Below are 19814 nucleotides of genomic sequence, written 5' to 3'. Positions count from 1 at the left end.
CGGGGTATCACTCTCTGACATACTCCCGCAATAAATCTGAGGCCAAAAGCCTCCATACAACGAAGAGGTCGACCTCCAGATCCAGTTTGGCTGGTAGCGACATTGCGAAATCTGGGATCGCCCACGATGAACTTCATACTTTGACACAAGATTCCTTTGACACCGACAAGCACGTTGATCTATTAAAGAGCCCACGTTTGATTGTAAAGTTTGGAGATACAGGCACCTTTATGTTTGTAAGCGTGATGCTATATGAGAAGTGGTCTTTGTTTAATGTAAAGTAGTATGACTATAATAGAGCAAAAGATGCAGAGGGCGTGTTTGTGTAACTTGAGTCATTCAGCACAGGCGATGCATGATTCTTGTACACTATTTAGGCTAAGTTCAAAATGCTAGCTACTAACCTTAGTCCTCCCATTCTCCATTGTTGTCCAATCCAATGCATACGAACGATTGTCCTGCTCCAGCCTAGCATGCCCATCATTCAACTTTCTTGATCCGATGAGATTTGACTGAAAAACGCTCAAACACAGAAACATCATCCAATATCAGAAGAATCAAATTGGTAAGTTATTTGTAAACCTGCCGGCTAATAACCTTAGTCCTCCCATTCGCCTTTGTTGTCCAATCCAATGCATACGAACGATTGTCTTGCTCCAGCCCAGCATGCCCATCATTTAACTTTCATGATTCGAGCTAACCTGGTAGTAAGGTAATGGCTGTTGTTGGATCATCATTATCATGTAAAGTGTAAAATGGGACACACCCTTTTGCTATACGTGAGGATCATGCCTTTTATTTACGTGTACCTATTGTCTATCGTGAGGGTGATGATGACGATGGGTGGATGGTGTGTGTGTGGGGTCATTGAGTGGCCTCAGTGTAATAGCAGTAGGGGGATTTAAACTTGGGGGACAGCAGCTCCACGACTTGAGACAACGCTTCTCTTCTCTTTCTCACTCCTCTGCTTTTATTCCATTCACGACATCTCGATCAAGGTGATGTATTATAAAAGAGTGCTCTTGTTGTTTGTGAGGCATTAACATAGTTCTGAACATGCATTGTCAGGGAGTGAGTGTGTGTCCAAATGCTGAGGAATGAGCGTGGTTGGTGGTTGCCATGGCGATATGGTTGCTTCCTTTTGCTCGTTGCTATTCCCGCTCTACGCTTGGTGTCAACAGGTACATTCAGAGTCCAATGTTGCAGCCGAATTGGTTCCATTGACGCGTCAGCTTGTATAGAGGGTAAGTTTGGTTTCAAGACGTTGGCTGGTTTGGTGTTTTGTTTCGGCTCAACTATACTACACCATGGTTTTCGGTTTCCAGTAACCAACAACAACGGGTCTTTGTGTATATGGAAAAGGCAAGTACAATGAAACAAACAATGAAAAGGGTGTTTATTGTATGTGTGTGCTAATAATGAATTGAATAGGTTTCTTTGGTCAGGCAATGCAACTTGGGGCATCATCATCATCTCTTTGGGTTCAAGTCCCAGCCTGTATCAAGTGGTCGCTGCGTCGCTCTGCACTAGCCAAGTGTGCTGGAAAAGCTTCTTGGAATGCGTCCAGGGCTCTACGGGCCTGCGTTTGAGTTGATGGGTCGATGACGATGGGTTGTTGGAAGAGCATGGTCACCGTGTTGAGGTAAAAGGGGGTTTGCAATGGCTTGGCCGTGAATGTGTTGAACCAACACGCTCTTCTCGTGATAGGCTCGTTCTTTCCCTTGAGGATTTCTTTTCATGAAGTGGAAAATGATTGGAAGGATTGGGGATCATTCTTTCTTTGGGGAGGATGAATGAGAAACAACTATGAGCCTGGACTCTACGTAAGTGATGTCCTTCCTTGCCATGGATCGAACTGGCCTTGCGTGATTTGTGCAGTGCTTTCTCAAGAACAAGAAGGGATCCCCCTACGTTGCTCGTATGGTGGTGATTTGGTTTGCGAATTCCTTCTGATTTGCTTTCTTCCTTGGAGAGGATCGCCTAACGGTATACCAAATCGTCATCATTCCCGGCATCATATGGTCTAACTTGCTTGCTTTCTTATTTATAGAGACGACGATTACGATGATTACCACATTCACAACAATGACGATTACGATGATCACCCCATCCACAACAATGACAATGATGACGACAATGAGATTCAAAAGGAAGCCTGCAAGACCCCATTCTTTTCAACTTGTGTATTTTTGGATGTTGGTGTGACGGATGAGATTGACGACTGGTGACGAGTACGAGTACGAGTAGGAATGATGACGGAGGACGACTACAACGATGGTGGTGGCAATGTACAGTACATAGCAAGATAGCTAGATGAAATAAAGCATTGTTTATTTATTACACGCTTGTTGGAGGTTGCTGCTAGCTTGTGGATTACATACTATTGCTTCGATAATGGAATAATAAAGGTGGTCCGGTTATCGGTCATGCACGAAGTACATGGCTTTTGTGATACAATAAGGAGGAGTGGGAAGTGGGATGAGCTTGAGAAGAGAAAAAGTGAAGTAATCCCTCCATTGAGTTTCAGGATGAGTGACCATCAATATGTATAGCGTATCTTTTTACGTATGAGCAGCCTAGTAGTAAGATAATGTTAAACCAACAACGTATTCTTTATATCCGCCCTAGCAGTAGTAGTAGTAAATGAATCATCTCACTTCGTATAATTTAGGTAATCATAACGTATAGGGTAGGGTGATAGAGTATTATCGTATTCACAAAGAAATCATAATATCGGGAGTCGGTTGCATTGTTCCCAATCTCGAGCAGCCAATGGTGCCATTCGTGTGACTTTGACAATTGTGGAAGCGGGGCCTGAGAAGAGGAAAAAAAAGCCGCAACTCGAGTGCATTTTTTTCCTTCTTCCTGGACACCACCGCCCGATCGATCCAACCTTTTCAATCGACTCTTGAGATCCATGTCGCTCTACAACTTTAAAAAGATCGAGCCGGTCCCTACGGCCAGCGATTTCATTGACATTATCTTGTCAAAGACACAACGCAAGACGCCGACAGTGATCCACAAGAACTACAAGATCAGTCGTATTAGACAGTTCTATATGCGCAAGGTCAAGTTCACTCAAGACAACTTTGAAGAAAAGTTCAAGAATATCCTGGATGAATTCCCAAAGCTTGATGTAAGTAGACAAGGATTGGAAGTATATGAGGAGAGCAGTTTTCACTGACAGGCACACACAAAATAGGATGTCCATCCCTTTTACGCTGATCTTATGAATGTGCTTTACGATAAGGATCATTACAAGCTTGCTTTGGGTCAGGTTAATACGGCACGTCATTTGATTGATCAAGTTGCCAAGGACTATGTTCGTTTGCTCAAGTTTGGTGATTCATTGTATCGTTGTAAGCAACTCAAGCGTGCAGCTCTCGGCAGGTGAGATGATGGTTTGCCCTTTTATTAGCGAATGGTTTTATTAATCGAGAGTGATCAAATAGAATGGCTACTATTATGAAGCGTCAAAAGGATAGTTTGGCCTATTTGGAACAAGTGCGTCAGCATTTGTCTCGTCTTCCATCGATTGATCCCAACACACGCACTCTTCTTATTTGTGGTTACCCCAACGTTGGCAAGTCCAGCTTCATCAACAAGATCACCCGAGCTGATGTCGAAGTTCAACCTTATGCTTTCACCACCAAGTCTCTCTTTGTTGGTCATATGGATTACAAGTACATGAGATGGCAAGTCATTGATACTCCTGGTATCTTGGATCATCCTCTTGAAGAACGCAACACCATTGAAATGCAATCCATCACTGCCATGGCCCATTTGAGATCCTGCATCATGTACTTTATGGACTTGTCAGAGCAATGTGGTTACAGTATTGAGGATCAAGTCAAGCTCTTCCATAACATCAAGCCCTTGTTCGCCAACAAGCCTATTGTTCTCGTTATCAACAAGATTGATCAAGTCAAGCCAGAGGATCTCCCAGCTGAACAACGTGCCTTGATTGAAGAAATCATCAATGGTGAAAACGCTACCGTTATGACCATGTCCTGCTATTCCGAGGAAGGTGTCATGAATGTTCGCAATTCAGCTTGTGATCGTCTTTTGCAAGCTCGTGTCGAGATGAAGATGTCTGGTTCCAAGATCAACGATGTCATCAACAAGATCCATCTTGCCATGCCCACAGCCAGAGACACGGTCGTAAGTATAAATTTATTACTATTGGAAGGTATAGGTGATTTATTCATTCGTGTTGTGTATAGGCTCGCTTGCCAAACATCCCTGATGGTGCTCTCAACCGCGTCAAATACGATCCTAACGATCCTAACCGTCCCAAGCTTGCCAAGGATATTGAAGCCGAAAATGGTGGTGCCGGTGTTTACAATGTCAATCTCAAAGGTAACACAAATCATATTTAGGTATGGCTTATGCATACTCACATATCATTCTTCTTAGATAAATACTTGCTTGCCGATGACGAATGGAAACAAGATGTTATTCCTGAATTCTGGGAAGGTCACAACGTTGCCGACTTTATTGATCCTGATATTGAAGAGAAGTTGGATGCCTTGGAGAGAGAGGAAGAACGTTTGGAACAAGAAGGTTTCTATGATGTCAATGAACCTATGGTATGTAGGGTGAATCGGGTGTGTGTGTATTCATTCACTGGATGGCTCATTGTTTGTGCTATAGTTGGATTCCGATGAAGAAGATCTCAAGAACACAGCTGATGCTATTCGCGAACGCAAGAAGTTGATCATTCAAGCACACCGACTCGAGCACAACCGCAACAGAGCCATTCTACCAAAGAAGTCAGCTCTCAAGAATGCCAACTTGAAGGCCATGGGTGACAAATTGAGCAAACATGGTCTCGATCCAGAGGCTGCTGTACAAAGCACACGTGCTATTGGCAAGAAACGAAATCGTTCTGAGGCTGAGGCTGATGAAGCTGTTAAGGAGGCTGATGCGGATGTCAGAGATGAGGTGATGGCTCGTGAGATGAGCAACCTTGGTTTCCGTAACGTTAAGGTAAAGAGAAAAGAGCTGGCAATGGATCCGTGGAAGCGGTATCATCTAACATTTTATTTTACTCTATTTAGCAAAAGCGAGAAGCCGACAAACAAAAGAAGCTTGTTCAAACACAATCCAACAAGTTTGGCAAACGTGGCGAATCCGATCGAGCTATCAACACCAAGATGCCAAAGCATTTGTTCAGTGGCAAGACTTCCATGGGTTCCCGAGACCGTCGATAAACAACATAAACGATCACTCACACGCAAGATCATCCATATTATACACATATTATCTTCATCTCCATTGTTTCTTTCTTTTTCTCTTTCCCCTTATGTCACTTTTGCATATATCAAACAACTTAAACAAAACGAATGTATTTGTATTCTAGAATTACAAAATGATGCATATGGTTGGTGGAATGGAAAGAGATGGAAAGAATGAGGGGTGAATTAGATTATCCAAACTTGGCTCGTAATTTATCATAGCTCTTCTTGTCCTGTGGTAATACGCTTGGTGAAACTTTGGTGAATGCCGTATCAAAATGTTCCATTTCAACAAAGATGGCGTCTGCAGAAGACTTGGTATCCAAAATGCCATTGGGTTTGAAAAATCGGCTTCGTAATGATGCAACCGCACTTTCGCGAATCAAGGAAGCCAAATCAGCACCACTGAAAAAAGATGCGTTAGTGTTCGTGTGATGATCCAATCTCAGTGTATCCAAGTCGTTAATTACCTATATCCTTCACACCGAGGATCCTCTGCAATTTGCTTTAGGGAAACAGATGCACCAAGAGGAGTCTTCTTTGTCAATTTGCTGAGAATATCGAAACGTTCGCCTGGTGTTGGTAATTCGACGTAAAGTAATTTATCCAAGCGACCTGGCCGAAGCATTGCAGGATCGATCATATCTGAAATAAACATCGCGCGTCAGCTTAATGATATAGAGCATGATTACATTATCCTACCTGGTCGGTTTGTAGCAGCGATAACATATACTTGGCTTCGATTCTCTACACCGTCCAGCTCTGTTAAAAGGGTATTGACCACTCGTGCTGAAGAATCCGTCTATATCAAAAAGGATCAATATCATGTTTTCTCCTTGAGCATATACAATTCATTACCTGCTGATCATCACGTCTTGAACAAAGTGCATCCAATTCATCAAAAAAGATAACGCATGGTGCTGATGCTCTTGCTCTCGCGAATACTTGTCTCACACCACGTTCACTTTCACCAACATACTAAGTAACATCATCTTTTGAGTAAATAAACCTTACAAAGCAACATCATCCGTACTTGTCATACCTTATTCAACAACTCAGGACCTTTGACAGAAATGAAGTTGGTGTTGCTCTCATTTGCAACGGCCTTCGCCAGCAAAGTTTTACCACAACCAGGAGGACCCCATAACAAGACACCAGCAGGTGATGTGATACCAACACGCTCAAAGAATTCTGGATGGTTGATAGGTTCCACAACAGCCATGCGTAGCTCATCACGTACAAATTGCAAGGCACCAATATCATCCCAGCTGACATCAGGCACCGTAGCAAAGCCTTCACGCTTAGATGATGGTTGTACCTTGAGAAGGGCATGACGGAAATCCTGCTCAGTAATAGCAAGTGATTCGAGCTGTGCTGGTGTAAGTGGTTCTTTGTGATTTTGAATAAAGTCTGCAATCGATCGTAGTTGTTCAAGAGGTGATTGTGACTCGAATTCTTCCACACTCGTAGTGATAAGAGGTGCTTCTTCAGTGGGTGGTTCAGTGGGTGATTCAGCAATTGGTACTGTAGGCTCTACAGCTGATGGATCAATATCCATGGATGTTGTTGATTCAGGCTCTTCTTTTTCATCCATTGGTGCATCATTTTCCTCCTCTTTTGGTTGTTCGCGTTCGACTGATGATACTGCCATCTCTCGCAAGTGCTTGAAAATACGTTTAACAGCAATGACACCAGCTTGAGTAATAAGAGCTTGTAAATCAGCACCAACATAGCCTGGTGTTGCACGTGCCAAGGATGGGAAATCGAAATCGCCTTCCAATCGAAGCTTTTCAGCCAAAACTCGCAAAATCCTATTCCATCACGAAAAGTAAATACCCAATCTCTTTTATGGATCATCTTCCCTTACTTACTTTTCACGAGCCTTCTCATCAGGAACACCCATACTGATTTCGCGATCAAATCTACCAGCACGTCTCAATGCAGGATCCAAAGAATCGGGTCGATTGGTAGCACCAATAATCATGACAGGCTTGTTATCAGTCTTTTCCCACGATAAATCTAAATTTCAAGGGTCAGTCATCATTCTTGATATATGCAATCTCTAATAATAAGTACCATCCATGCATGTCAGCAATTGTGCAACAATACGTCGCTCCATCTCTCGTTGGGCAGTTTCTCGCTTGGGGGTGATAGCATCAATCTCATCAATGAACAATAAACAGGGTGCATGGGTCTATCCAATGTTGTCAGCAACTCCTTTTCAAGCAACCCTTTCCCTCGCCTCGTACCTTGGCATCATCAAACACGTCTCTAATCTTCTTTTCTGATTCACCCGACATGCCTGAAACAATGGATGGTGCTGAAATGTTGATGAAAGGAACATTCAATTCCTAATAACCATGGTTAGTTTTAGTCCATGATCTTCTAATCTTCAACTTACACCTGCAATGGCATGTGCGAGACGCGTTTTGCCACAACCTGGTGGACCATGAAGCAATACACCTCTTGGAGGCTGCACACCGGTATGTGTATAGACTTCAGGATGAGCCAAAGGCATAGCAATCAATTCCATAATCTCCTCGACGCAATGATCAATGCCACCCAAATCCGAAAGACGTGCTGTTGGTACAAAAGGTTCGTCGCGGCTTTCAACTACATAGCAAGTGTTCAATCCTTCCATCATGTCGACCCATATATATCACTATCATACATACCTCGTGCACGCTTTGAACTACCCGATCCTGATCCACCCTTTGTACGTTTCTTTGCCGATTTCTTGTCATCCACAGTATCTTGTGCAGCTGGAGTAGCTGGAACGGATGTCGTAGTCGTAGCTGCTGGTGTACCAGGTGCAGACACATTGGGCGTAGAAGTACCTGAATCCACACCACTAGGTCGTTGTTGCATATTCCAAAGATTGGTCACGGATCGATTCATTGAATTGGCTTCCTGATAGGTGGGCTATATACGTATAGGCATACAATTAGCTTGTGTTTCGATGGCTTTTATAATCCCAATCTTACCAGGGCATACTCTGCATTTTGGTCGTCGTCGGAAGAAGCATTGTTGCTATTGTCGATAGTTGAGAAGGAAAAAACAAGATCAGCACACTTGTTTGATAGATCGCGTTCCTTTACACATACCCTTCCTCTTGATCTTGTCCACTTGGTGCAAATTCAGGGAGTACTGTATCGAGAAATGAGATCGATCGTTCTTTTGTGGTATAGATCATTGACTAACCTTTCTCGATGGCAGCTTCCAACTGCTTCTTCTTGACCCGTTTCATAGTTTTGTCGCTTTGCTGTACGTATTCGTAGAGAGTTGAAATGCTCCAATCGGTCTGTCCTTCGGCCTTGTAATAGCTGAGGCAGCGAGCCACATTGTCTGTCAAACGGCCTTGCAAACTTCTCATTGCTGGGATGCTGGGAAGAGTTTGGAAGTTGACAAGTGAAGGAAGCGCAAATTGATTTTTCCTGGAACCCAGCGGCAGTTACAAGATGGAGCCCATTATACGAGCCATGTTCATGCATGATATTCCCCCATTGTCATAGCTTCATATTCTTTGTATTCCAACGCCATTGATCCTTTATTAAAGCTCTCTTATTTACACAATGACACGGGTTGTCTTTATAAAGATAGAGTCCTTGTTTAGTAGTAGGTGGCAGGGGTGCATAAACACAATGGATAGTGCTCTTTATGATACATAAGAAGACTCCCAAGGTATTTGTAAAGTAGTTGCTGATTCAGGCATTGCGGCATCATTTGTATCTTCATGGTCAGGGAACCCAATGGTCATAGAAGGGTGGAGTTTGCTTACCTATCTAGCAACAGCATGTAACCATGGCAACAATGAAAACATGATATTGCTGGATAATGATGGTTACCCAAAGACAATATAAAGGCATAGAGAATGGATGTGGTAGACATTGTAGGGGGTAGGTATTATGGTATAACGGAGTGGGTGAGTGGGTGATAGTCTAAAGCTGGGTGGTGGGAGGAGGAGAGGATGATGGGTGCGATTGGCAGACAGCAAAATTGAAGTGGCGGTGTGGGCCGAATAATCCTCCTTCCCTTTCGCTCATCCAGATGGCTAAGGTATGTGCTGCAACAACGACAACATCCATCCATCCATTGTCAGAGGAGGAAGTCTATTCTACATCGCAATCATCATGGCATTCTACTATACGAAACGATATGGATTACTTTTGGCGATTGATCATCACATACATTTCGACCTATCACACATCCACAGCCATCAACAGCCATTCATCCATCTATACACAACCATCATCCATCATTCATCCATCCATCCATCCATCCATCAATGAATACGCAACATCCAATACCTTTATTGATGGAAATTCATTCTATGGCCAATACTAAAACTGCAACATCACCATATGCATATTCACATTCCAGCTTCCTCCTCTGACAATGACCCCTCAACCTCAGGATTGCACACTCACCAAACTACATTGGTTCCATTTTACAGTTCCACGAATATCAGGTGGTTGGTCGTAAGCTCCCTTCTGAGAAGGAGCCTCACCCCAAGTTGTACCGTATGCGTGTGTTTGCTCCCAACACCGTTGTTGCCAAGTCCCGCTTCTGGTACTACTTGAAGAAGCTTCGCAAGGTCAAGAAGGCTGCTGGTGAGATCGTCTCTGTCAACGAGGTAAGAAATGGGATCTATGAGTGGGGATAGAGTAGGTATTAATGATATGCTGCTATGATGATAGATCTTCGAGAAGCACCCTGAGCAGATCAAGAACTTTGGTATCTGGATCCGCTACGACTCTCGCTCTGGTACCCACAACATGTACAAGGAATACCGTTCCATGTCCCGTGTTGAAGCCGTTGAGAACTGCTGTAAGTGTCAATAGAATACGCGTGTGCTCAAAAGATCCATCCTTGACTCATTCCATTTATAGACCAAGATATGGCCGCTCGCCATCGTGCTCGTTTCTCTTCTGTTCAAATCATGCGTGTTGCTGAAGTCAAGTCTGCTGATATTCGTCGTCAATACGTTAAGCAGCTCTTGGTTCCCAAGCTTGCTTTCCCTCTTCCTCACCGCATCCAGCGTGTCGACAAGTCCCAGCGCCGCTTGTTCATTGCCAAGCGTCCCACCACCTTTTACTAATTTTCTTCTTTGCTTTGCTTCGTTTCGCTTCTATCTAGCTAGACTTGCAAATTAAAAGAGAAAAAGTGTTGATTTGTATCAAACATCCATATGCTACTTGTTTGCTTTTGTTGTTATCTCTTTATGGGTTGAAAGGATAATCTTTTTTACATATGTTCAATTTGCCTTATCGATCGTGGAGCGCGCGCGCGGATCATTATTGTTATAGTAAGCTATATAGGGCTAGGGGGTTGGTGCATAAAAGCGCTTGTTGAAGCGTTCTTTATGGCGTCCTTCATGGAAAGATAGCTGGCTATGAGTCAAGCATGACATCATAATCCCTTTTTTAGTTGGCGGTGTCTCACTGTGATTGAAATACCGGGTTTGACATGGCATGTCATGCAATCTTTCTCATTGCATTTCTTTCCACGATTATGTTTTCTTCAAACCAGGGTGCAAGCGATTTGTTGTTGGAAAGAGACCCACTGGCTTTAGATTCAACTTTTAACTTTGACGATCTCGTACAACTGGACGATGATCAACTACAACAACCACCAGCAGTGGATCCCACTTTACAGCAAGACCAGCCATTATCACAACCACCGCCGCAGCAGCAGCCACCTATGCAGCAGCAGCTTCCTCCGTGGTTACCCACGCCCAACAATAACGCCTTGTATGTTCACGAGGGTTTGCAACGTAGGCGTAGTTCCTCCGTTGACGCCCAATTGACGCTCAATAATTTCGTAAGTGTCACAGGAGACATGTGTGTGTGTGTACACTTTGGCTAACAATAACAAACAATGTGTACATGTATAGCCGGCATTGTCTTATTCACCCAGCTCATCAGTGGAGGATAATTCCACTTCACCGTCTATGCTACCTCTTGAACCAATGTTCTCCGATCTCGATTTCCTGATACCCCCAACAGATGAGCAAGATGCACGCTGGTGGCAACAAATGCAACCACTACATCAGCAGCAACAACAACAGCAACAACCATTGCCGCTCAAATCAAATTCCCGACGAAGATCATCCTCTGTTCCACCAGCTTTCCATAGCCAATATCAAAAGCCAATCGTGTTTGCTCAAATCAAAGTAGCTGATAGCCGACCACCAGCACCAGCATCAAGGCGACGTGCCCCACAGCAACCAAGTATGCCGGTACAAATTGAGCGTCTCCAACGACATAGGATACCATCATTGACCCCCGAGCAACAACAAATGGCTATGGATCAACGACTTGTTCATGTCAACTTTAACGATGTTACAGTAGCTGAATTGAAGCAGCTATTGCGCCACTATGGTCATTCGACTTCAGGTCGTAAGGCCGATCTTATCGATCGACTCAAGGAAGAACGCAACAAGCTCCTGCTGAGCAAAACATCTTAATAAATGGATTTCTCAATTACACATGGATGATATTATTACTGGAACGCTGGGCTATGAAAGGGATGTGTACGAAATTGGAGTGCATGAATGATAGTAAACAATGTCATTTGGGTAAACAAATTGATTGGTATCATCAGCATCAATGGGGAATGAACTTTTATTGCTACAATGTCCTTGTGAGCATGTCTTCTACTAGTAGTATGTGAAGATCGGTAAGCTTAGATTGTGTACGTCCGATCTATAGAGCACGTGATCTATGGACGCTATTGTCACAAAGGACGCTTTTGCTGGTAAGAGATGTCATTGTTGTCTTCATCACTCAGCCCTTGACATCATTGAAAATAAACGTGTGTTGCATAACGTTGTCAGCGAAAAGCAATGTTAAGGTCGTTGTTGATGCCGATCGGTTTTCTCACCTAAAAAGAAGGCGAGTTGCAAGGTGGATTGGATTTACCGAAAAAGGTGCAACGAATGCGTTCCAAAAGTCCAAATCGCACGCCCATTTTTAAAAACACGTCCAATGAAAAGCAAGATATCAGGCTGGGCTTCTTTTTCTCTTTCAAAGGAGCAGACACCACCGTTACCACGTTTATTTTTATCTCTAAGCTTTATCTCGTCTTCCAAAAAAGCGTAAGTCTACTTTTGTTTCTATTCATGCTTGTATCTCCTGCGTTACTTGATCCATGCATAACCACTGCTCCCGTGTCACCATAGCTCCAGTACGCCATGGGCCGCAAAAAGATCAAAATCCAACCCATCAAGGACGACCGTAATCGTCAGGTGCAGTCTTCTATTCTCTCAATCACCACCTGCAGCATGTTCTCATACTTGACATCTAGGTCACCTTTTTGAAAAGAAAGCAAGGTCTCATGAAGAAAGCGTACGAGTTGAGTGTCCTGTGCGATTGCGAGATTGCCCTGATCATATTCAACTCGAGTGGCAAGCTTGTGCAGTATGCGAGCACCGAGATTGACAAGATCCTGCTCAAGTACACTGATGTAAGTAGTGTTCACGTTTGCGTAGTAAACAATCCTTATTCAATGGTCTTCTTTAGTACAACGAGCCACATGAGAGCAAAAACAATCGTGATGTAAGTGTAAAAGGCCACATGGATGGAAAGGGAAAAGGTATATTGACTATGATGGCAGTTTGTCAATCTTAGCGAACGAGACGAAGAGCATGTCAAGGAAGACGATGATGGATTGGATATGGAACAGGCTTCTGGACCAGAACAAGAATTAAAGGGGTCGTCGTCAAGCGACAATTTGCCCATGGCTACCGTTCCTACGCAGGCACAATATCCACCACCACCACCACCTCATCATCATCAACCTACACCTCCGCAACCATCCATGATGCATAATCAGCCACCACAGAGTATGATGGGAGGAATGGGTCATCATCACCAAGTATCGCCACACAATCATCATGGAGCATCTCCTGCTATGTATTATCATGAACAATCACATCAACGTGGTCATTACGGCATGCATCACCCCCAACATCAAACGCCACAACATCGAATGTCGCCTGGTTATGAGGTATACGGTATCCAACATACGCCACCGCCACCACAGCCACATCCAATGTATATGATGCAGCACCATGTAATGCATATATATCCATCTTGCATATGTTCATCCACTTACTTACTATGTATCACGTTAATAGAGTCCCGCTCCTGTTCCACCAGGTCCTCCTACATCGAGCATGCCAATGCAATATGGATCACATCCTGCACATCATCCAATGTATGCATCCAATGTTCGTATGCAAATGCCTCCTCCACAACCACAACCACAGCAACAACAACAACAACCAGTGGTATCAGCAGGATCACCAGCTCTTCCTGTTCCATCATCGGCTATGCAGAGTCCTAATTATACAACACAACCCCCAGCTCCTTCTCAAAGTGGTGATCAACAGACTCAGAGTCCTCTTCAATCAGCCTCTAACATGCCTAGTCCAACACCATCTGCAACGAGTCATCATAGCCATGGGAAGAGTAAAGCACCACCCAAGTTAAGAGTACAAATCCCTGGTGATTCACCCAAGCAGCAGCAACCATCGGTGTCTACGGCATCTACAGGAAATGAACAAGAGGAAAAGGCGATTAAAAGCGAAGAAGGATCACAAGAAAAGCGAAACAACATAGCAACGACTTCAGCTGAACAAAGTGCAGGGATTGGACCACCATCTGCATTACCATCTCAGTTTGCTCAAAATCTATTTTCGCCTACAACTTTCTATCCAGAATTCTATCAACAGAATGAGTTACCAAGTCCTCTCAACTTTTCAGCAACACCTACAGCATCTCATGCATTCAATTGGCCAGCACCTTCATCCACTGCTGGGTCAGCACGAGATTATAAGCCATCACCACTCGCACGACAACAGGAGACAAGGTATTATTTCTTTTCAATTTCTCATTGCTGTTGCATTAACCTATTCTTGTATTTTCGATAGCAACGATGCCAAACGACCTGCTATAGATAATGAAAAAGAGGATGATGGTAACGATGACAATGAATCATCAGCGACAAAGAAGGCCAAAGTAGCGTAACATGGATGGATGGCGAACATCAGTATACACACACACACACACACATACATTTCCTATATTGCTTGTTGTTTCAGCACCTTTTGTACATAACTTGCATTGGCATCAATCCACTCATCCACATTTGGATCATCCCTTGTCTTACTCTATATATGCATTATCTGCAGATCAACGCAGTTAAAATAAATTTGACACGGCGAGTTTTGATCTGGGCCACTGTTACTGCAGAAAAGTCTTATGCGATTGTGTGCCGGGTGCCCGATGTACATTCTTTTTTACCCTGCCAACAAGAGTGGGGGGTCTTGATGCAAATTTTCAAGGGGGTTGTGCTGCATTCAGCTATTTTTTACCAGGCAATTTCTACAAGCAGCAGCAACAAGGGTCTTTCCTCCCCCTTTTCCTTTTCCTTCTCATTCATTGTATCATGGACAATGTACCAAAGTTATCGGTCCCATCAACTGAAGGATCGGCAAGCACTACAGAGGATGAGGATAATGATACCAATTATGATACCGACGCGACTATGGATGAAACACCTCCACCAAGACGATCGAGTAGTGCCGATACGTTAGTGAATGCTGCCATTAAGAGCCACCAAGAAGCTGAAGGACATCATCGCCATGGAGGATTTAATCGTCAATTATCGGAATCACTTGGTTTGATCCAGGGTATCTTGAATGGACGACGTTTATCACATCACCCTCTACATGGATCACGACCCTCCAATGTTGGCTTTGAAGCCTTGCATGATAAAGGACCTTGCCATGATCACCTTGAGAAATCAGATGAAGAGCATAGTAATGGGATCAACATCAACCATCGTGGCAGCGTATTGGGGAGCTTATTGCAATTGGAATCCCACTTGGCACAAAGAAGATCGGTAAGCATTGTTAATGCGATTACAATGATACCTAACTTATACATATTAGAGCACGAGATCCCAAAAGAGAAAGTCAAAGAGGAGGCAAGGATCTGTCAAACGTGACCGAGGTGGCACACCATTGGTAGAATTGGCAAAGGTAAATAGAATCATCATGTCACACACATGCATACGTACATGCTCACGAGTCATCGACATTGAAAGAAAAACAAATCATCGCCTAATCTATCATCACGACAATGGCTGTATCATGTCACTTCGAGTGACCATGTTGTCCCAAGTCTCAACAAACGACGTAAAAAACGCCCTGGTACTTCACGCGCCAATAGCATCAACTCGCAGGCATCCCAATTTGAGCCAATCACTGTCGCCGATCGTGTTCGTATTGCATTTGAAATTGCCAACATCTTGCAACGACAATCATTCTTGTATCGCCTTTCAAAAGCACTTATGCATTATGGATGTCCTGCTCATCGACTTGAATACATCCTTAAACAAGTTTCCGACACGCTCAATGTGGATGCTGAATTCGTTTATATACCCAACATCATGATGATCAACTTTTTCGATCCAGGCACCCATACCACCGAAACGCACTTTATCCGCCAATCACTTTTATTTGACATGCACAAGCTGGGAGAGGTTTTTCGACTAGAAAAGCTTGTGGCCCATGGCGAGGTCACTGTTGATGAAGCGCTTGAATTTCTCGACAAGGTGTCTGAGGATCCACAATTTTATCCTGCGTGGCTCAATCCCGTCATTTATGCGGTTATCAGCTTGTGTGGTTGTGTCATGTTTTTTGGAGGGCGTTGGAAAGAGGCAGGGTTATCGGCTGGTTTAGCAAGTAAGTGCATCACCATTCATTCTTTCCTTTTGCTCAAATGTTGGTAGTCTTTTTTGCTGTATATGAGCTTTTCAGTGAACGCTTTTGGGGATTCCAGCCAATATGGGAAATCACTGTTTGTATCATTATTGGATTCGTGTCTCGAGGTAAACATAACGTTGGATCAAATGTTACGTATAAGCTAATGATCAATATCAATAGCATCCACACGATGGGGCTTTTGCTTTATACCCACGGCTTTTGCATCCTTTATTGTGATCCTTCCTGGCTATGTGATTGCTATTGCTATCATTGAACTTGTATCACGTCAATTGGTCAGCGGTGTGGTTCGCATGGTCTATGCTATCATTTACTCGTTCTTGCTCGGCTATGGTGTTTCTATGGGATCATCTCTCTATGTCACGGTTGATCGTCACACATCTACGGAAGCAGCTCCTTATTGCCAAATCACTGCAAATGCCAATACATGCATCGTGGCCGAATCCCAATATTACCTTTTCCTAACGGTGCCTGTGTTTGCTCTCGCTTATTGTATTCTTTTACGCAATCGTCCAGCTCGGTGGCCGGTAGTCATATTTATTTCAATCGTTGGATTTTGTATGAATTGGCTGTTCTCGTGCGTAGTCGATGCACCACAACAAATCATCCAAGTGGTACCAGCATTTGTGGTAGGGTTGCTAGGCAACCTTCTTACCAAGCTTACGGCAAGGATGTCATTCGATGCAGTGCTTGTGGCGGTAAGCTGGTGAAATGAGGGCTAAAAGGTGCATGCATTAATGACGTACACGAATAGATATTTTATCTTGTACCTGGAAGCTTGGGATTGAAAGCGGCAATTGGGCTTTTCGGTGGAAACCAAAATGAATACATGTCCCAAGGTGGCTCTTTTGCACTTAGCATGATCGAAGCATCTATTGGTGAGCACATGATCTTCGTGCTAATAGCGCCCAAGTCATCCCACTCACCCTTAAATTACTATAGGCATTGCATTGGGTCTTTGCATTGCCAACTTGCTGGTATATCCAAAAGGGGCACAACATACACCATTGATGAATTTTTGAGGAAACGTGCATCATCATCGATTCTGTAACCATGGCTACGCGTGCTACAGGAACGCAGGATGAAACGTGTTTGAAGATGATGTTGTAGCAAGGCAATACCAAGAGGTAACGCATGGGAGATTGCGCGATGCTGTTGCCAGAGAAGAAGGTCAGCGCACGTTGCTTTTGCATATGACAGAAAACGGTAGCTATTGTTAAATCCCGATTGGAAAGCCAACGGCTTTTTGTATATCACCACCCTTATTACTCCTTGTCCACTCTTAGCATCACCAAGGTTCATACATATGATATGCAGGGATCGTTAAAACAATGAACCATCATAATAAACAAATACTTAATACACTTGATCAAGACTCATAAGCAATGACGCACTTTCATTATGTGATACTGTATCCTTGGATACCAAAACAATGAATGATGATAGTATTATTAATAGACTCGCTTTGCTATTTTTGCATTTGGATTGGCTTAACACGAAGGAGGAGATTGGGGTTAGGGCGCATTGTAATGAATTGTCGTTTGCTTGGGCGGTATCCAGGTTCCTCAAAGAATTGGAAATGTGTCAATAGTAAACCGAGTACAATCTTAAATTCCAATTGTGCAAAGCGGTGGCCAATACATTGACGAGCTCCTGCAATGAATGGTGCAAATTCATAAGGCGAGACATTGGAAGCGGGTAGTGAATCCCATCGCTCTGGTTTAAATTGCTCTACGTCGTCGCCCCAGATTTCAGGATCGTGCAAGTTGACAATGATTGGTAACATCACACCCGTGTTTTTGGGTATATGGTATCCACCCAACTCGATATCCTTAGCCGTATAGCGCATTGTATTGGGCACAGTGGGTGTCAAACGTAGTGTCTCCTTGAACACGTTGTTGAGCAAGGGCAATTGGTTGACAATATCAGCTGCAGGTAGGTTTGCATCGAGTTGCTCAGGTGTATCATCGTTTTTGAACATCGCATGCTCCAAGTTAATGGATTCAAAAATAGGTTTCACCTCCTCACGTAATGCATCTTGAATATCTTGGTGTTGAGCTAGCAGCCAAAGGCACCATGAAAGTGCTGATGAGGTTGTCTCGTGGCTGTAAAAGGAGCATAAGAAAGGTGTCTAAATGTGTAAAGCCAACAAAAATGGATGCTTACCCAGCAGCCAAAAAGGTCATGCATTGATTCTTTAGATCCACAGCTGATAATTCACCGCCAGTGTACATGTCTTTTTGTTCGATCATGAGCCCCAAAAGGTTGTTCTTACGGGAATGCCCCTCCTTGTTTGCCATGGCTTGTGTAACAATTTCCATTGTCTTTTTCGTGACCGTGCGTTCAGCCCTTGCAAATCTACGATGCTGAGCCGTAGGAAGGAAACGTAATGATGGAATCAAGATGCTGAGAAATTGAGTAAGGGAGGGATTGGGGTCGAACAAGATGCGGTAGGATGTACTTAATTCATTTTCCATGTCTGTGCCATCATACTTCACAGAGTTGAATGGTTTACCAAACGCACCAAGCCCTATCACATCCAGTGTCACCAATGTGATCCCGTGAGAAATATCAAGGGTTGTAGTGTTTCCTTCTTGGCATGCTTGGCGCCACTTGGTAATAAGCTGTACTGATGGCACGTAAAACAATGGCGAAAGCTCTCGTACTGCTTGGGCTGTAAAAGCTGGCGTGAGCCACTTGCGTTGATGTCGATGGAGGTCTCCCTACGTGTTCATAAACATGTTAGCACGAAGCCTTGTCAACATGTAAACATCATGTGCTTCATGCTGATGATAATATACAATACCTCAGCCAACAAAAGACCACGACCTAAAACGGCCTCGAGAATAAGAACATCCCCAGGATGCTTTACAAAGTCGTATACTCGATGTGTATAGATGTGCTTGAGAAGCTGTGGGTCGCTCACCATGATCATGGGGTTATTCCAAGATCCATGTAGGCGGACAACGCCACCGTATTTTTTGGTCCATTTCTTCTCCAGGACACCGGGCTAAATTTCATCATCGCACTTCTGTTAATAATAATGCTAGCCAAAGTTTGTGCCATCTTCGTTAATACCTCTGCTAGATAACTCTCCCGAAGATTCCCAAGAAACGGTATCCAATCAATTGGTGGCCCAGGGATGTTGACCAAGGGATGAAAATAAAGCCTATAGATAATGCACTTTACAACAGCATAGCCAACACCTGATGAAATGGCAGCCACCGCTATATTCTTGCGAGTGAACAAAGAGCTGCTGGTATATAGGACAAGGGATTCTTGTATCCATTCTCGGGCACCCTGCAGGTGTATGTTTATTGCGTCTGCCAACTGCATAGCAACAATGATGGTAAGGGGATAAAAAAGAAAGCAACGTGATTGGATTCTCTTGGCAACATTGCCGCATTGATATAATAATTCAACGTGGCTCAGACCTAATAACAAATGGGAGCCTCAATCTCAGCCCGCTGACATCTGCCACCACTACGGCAGCGACTACCAAGTTTGCTCATTCACGTCATTAACGCATGCTGGTATATCATAAATGCGTACTATAGGACAAGGTATCGACCTTTTGATATGCATGTATGTGTGTGTGTGTGTGTGTGTGTGTGTGTGATCCAATGACAACGATGTTTCAGCTGAAGACCTATGGGATGCGTAATAGCATTCGCAAGGTCATACAATAACGACATGGACGTGCACATACCATCTCCAACATCATGTTCCGGCTTCTGCATCTTTGTTTGGAACGTGCAGCAAAAAGTAGTCGTTACTTGATGGACACG

General features: G+C 43.7%; 7 protein-coding genes across 7 annotated transcripts; 5 read left to right on the top strand and 2 right to left on the bottom strand.

The window, feature by feature from the left end:
* Positions 1–2917: 2917 nt before the first annotated feature.
* O0I10_005526 (uncharacterized protein) lies at positions 2918–5213 on the top strand (the record flags this gene model as incomplete). Its single annotated transcript, XM_058485566.1, has 7 exons — positions 2918–3136; positions 3203–3390; positions 3453–4161; positions 4224–4359; positions 4417–4589; positions 4654–4989; positions 5061–5213. 7 exons carry the CDS (start codon positions 2918–2920, stop codon positions 5211–5213), a joined length of 1914 nt encoding a protein of 637 aa, XP_058343713.1.
* A 215-nt stretch (positions 5214–5428) lies between these two features.
* On the bottom strand, positions 5429–8610 carry O0I10_005525 (uncharacterized protein; the record flags this gene model as incomplete). Its single annotated transcript, XM_058485565.1, has 13 exons — positions 5429–5642; positions 5708–5882; positions 5940–6039; positions 6096–6215; positions 6280–7048; positions 7109–7256; positions 7314–7431; positions 7487–7588; positions 7639–7850; positions 7913–8159; positions 8222–8267; positions 8342–8384; positions 8439–8610. The coding sequence occupies 13 exons, from the start codon at positions 8608–8610 to the stop codon at positions 5429–5431; spliced, it is 2466 nt and encodes an 821-aa protein (XP_058343712.1).
* A 674-nt stretch (positions 8611–9284) lies between these two features.
* O0I10_005524 (uncharacterized protein) lies at positions 9285–10335 on the top strand (the record flags this gene model as incomplete). Its single annotated transcript, XM_058485564.1, has 4 exons — positions 9285–9293; positions 9691–9870; positions 9935–10064; positions 10127–10335. The coding sequence occupies 4 exons, from the start codon at positions 9285–9287 to the stop codon at positions 10333–10335; spliced, it is 528 nt and encodes a 175-aa protein (XP_058343711.1).
* A 413-nt stretch (positions 10336–10748) lies between these two features.
* Positions 10749–11703, top strand: O0I10_005523 (uncharacterized protein; the record flags this gene model as incomplete). Its single annotated transcript, XM_058485563.1, has 2 exons — positions 10749–11057; positions 11131–11703. 2 exons carry the CDS (start codon positions 10749–10751, stop codon positions 11701–11703), a joined length of 882 nt encoding a protein of 293 aa, XP_058343710.1.
* A 726-nt stretch (positions 11704–12429) lies between these two features.
* On the top strand, positions 12430–14266 carry O0I10_005522 (uncharacterized protein; the record flags this gene model as incomplete). Its single annotated transcript, XM_058485562.1, has 6 exons — positions 12430–12483; positions 12543–12701; positions 12758–12793; positions 12852–13310; positions 13375–14108; positions 14170–14266. 6 exons carry the CDS (start codon positions 12430–12432, stop codon positions 14264–14266), a joined length of 1539 nt encoding a protein of 512 aa, XP_058343709.1.
* A 421-nt stretch (positions 14267–14687) lies between these two features.
* O0I10_005521 (uncharacterized protein) lies at positions 14688–17048 on the top strand (the record flags this gene model as incomplete). The annotated part of the gene is made up of 7 exons (XM_058485561.1): positions 14688–15143; positions 15193–15282; positions 15348–15987; positions 16035–16133; positions 16189–16724; positions 16781–16904; positions 16969–17048. The coding sequence occupies 7 exons, from the start codon at positions 14688–14690 to the stop codon at positions 17046–17048; spliced, it is 2025 nt and encodes a 674-aa protein (XP_058343708.1).
* A 446-nt stretch (positions 17049–17494) lies between these two features.
* O0I10_005520 (uncharacterized protein) lies at positions 17495–19362 on the bottom strand (the record flags this gene model as incomplete). The annotated part of the gene is made up of 4 exons (XM_058485560.1): positions 17495–18131; positions 18193–18749; positions 18833–19036; positions 19105–19362. The coding sequence occupies 4 exons, from the start codon at positions 19360–19362 to the stop codon at positions 17495–17497; spliced, it is 1656 nt and encodes a 551-aa protein (XP_058343707.1).
* Between the last annotated feature and the right edge of the window lie 452 nt (positions 19363–19814).

The sequence above is a fragment of the Lichtheimia ornata genome (genome assembly GCF_029851405.1).
Source record: "Lichtheimia ornata isolate CBS 291.66 chromosome Unknown scaffold00022, whole genome shotgun sequence".
NCBI classification, from domain to species: domain Eukaryota; kingdom Fungi; phylum Mucoromycota; class Mucoromycetes; order Mucorales; family Lichtheimiaceae; genus Lichtheimia; species Lichtheimia ornata.
This window is presented reverse-complemented; position numbering and strand designations above follow the sequence as displayed.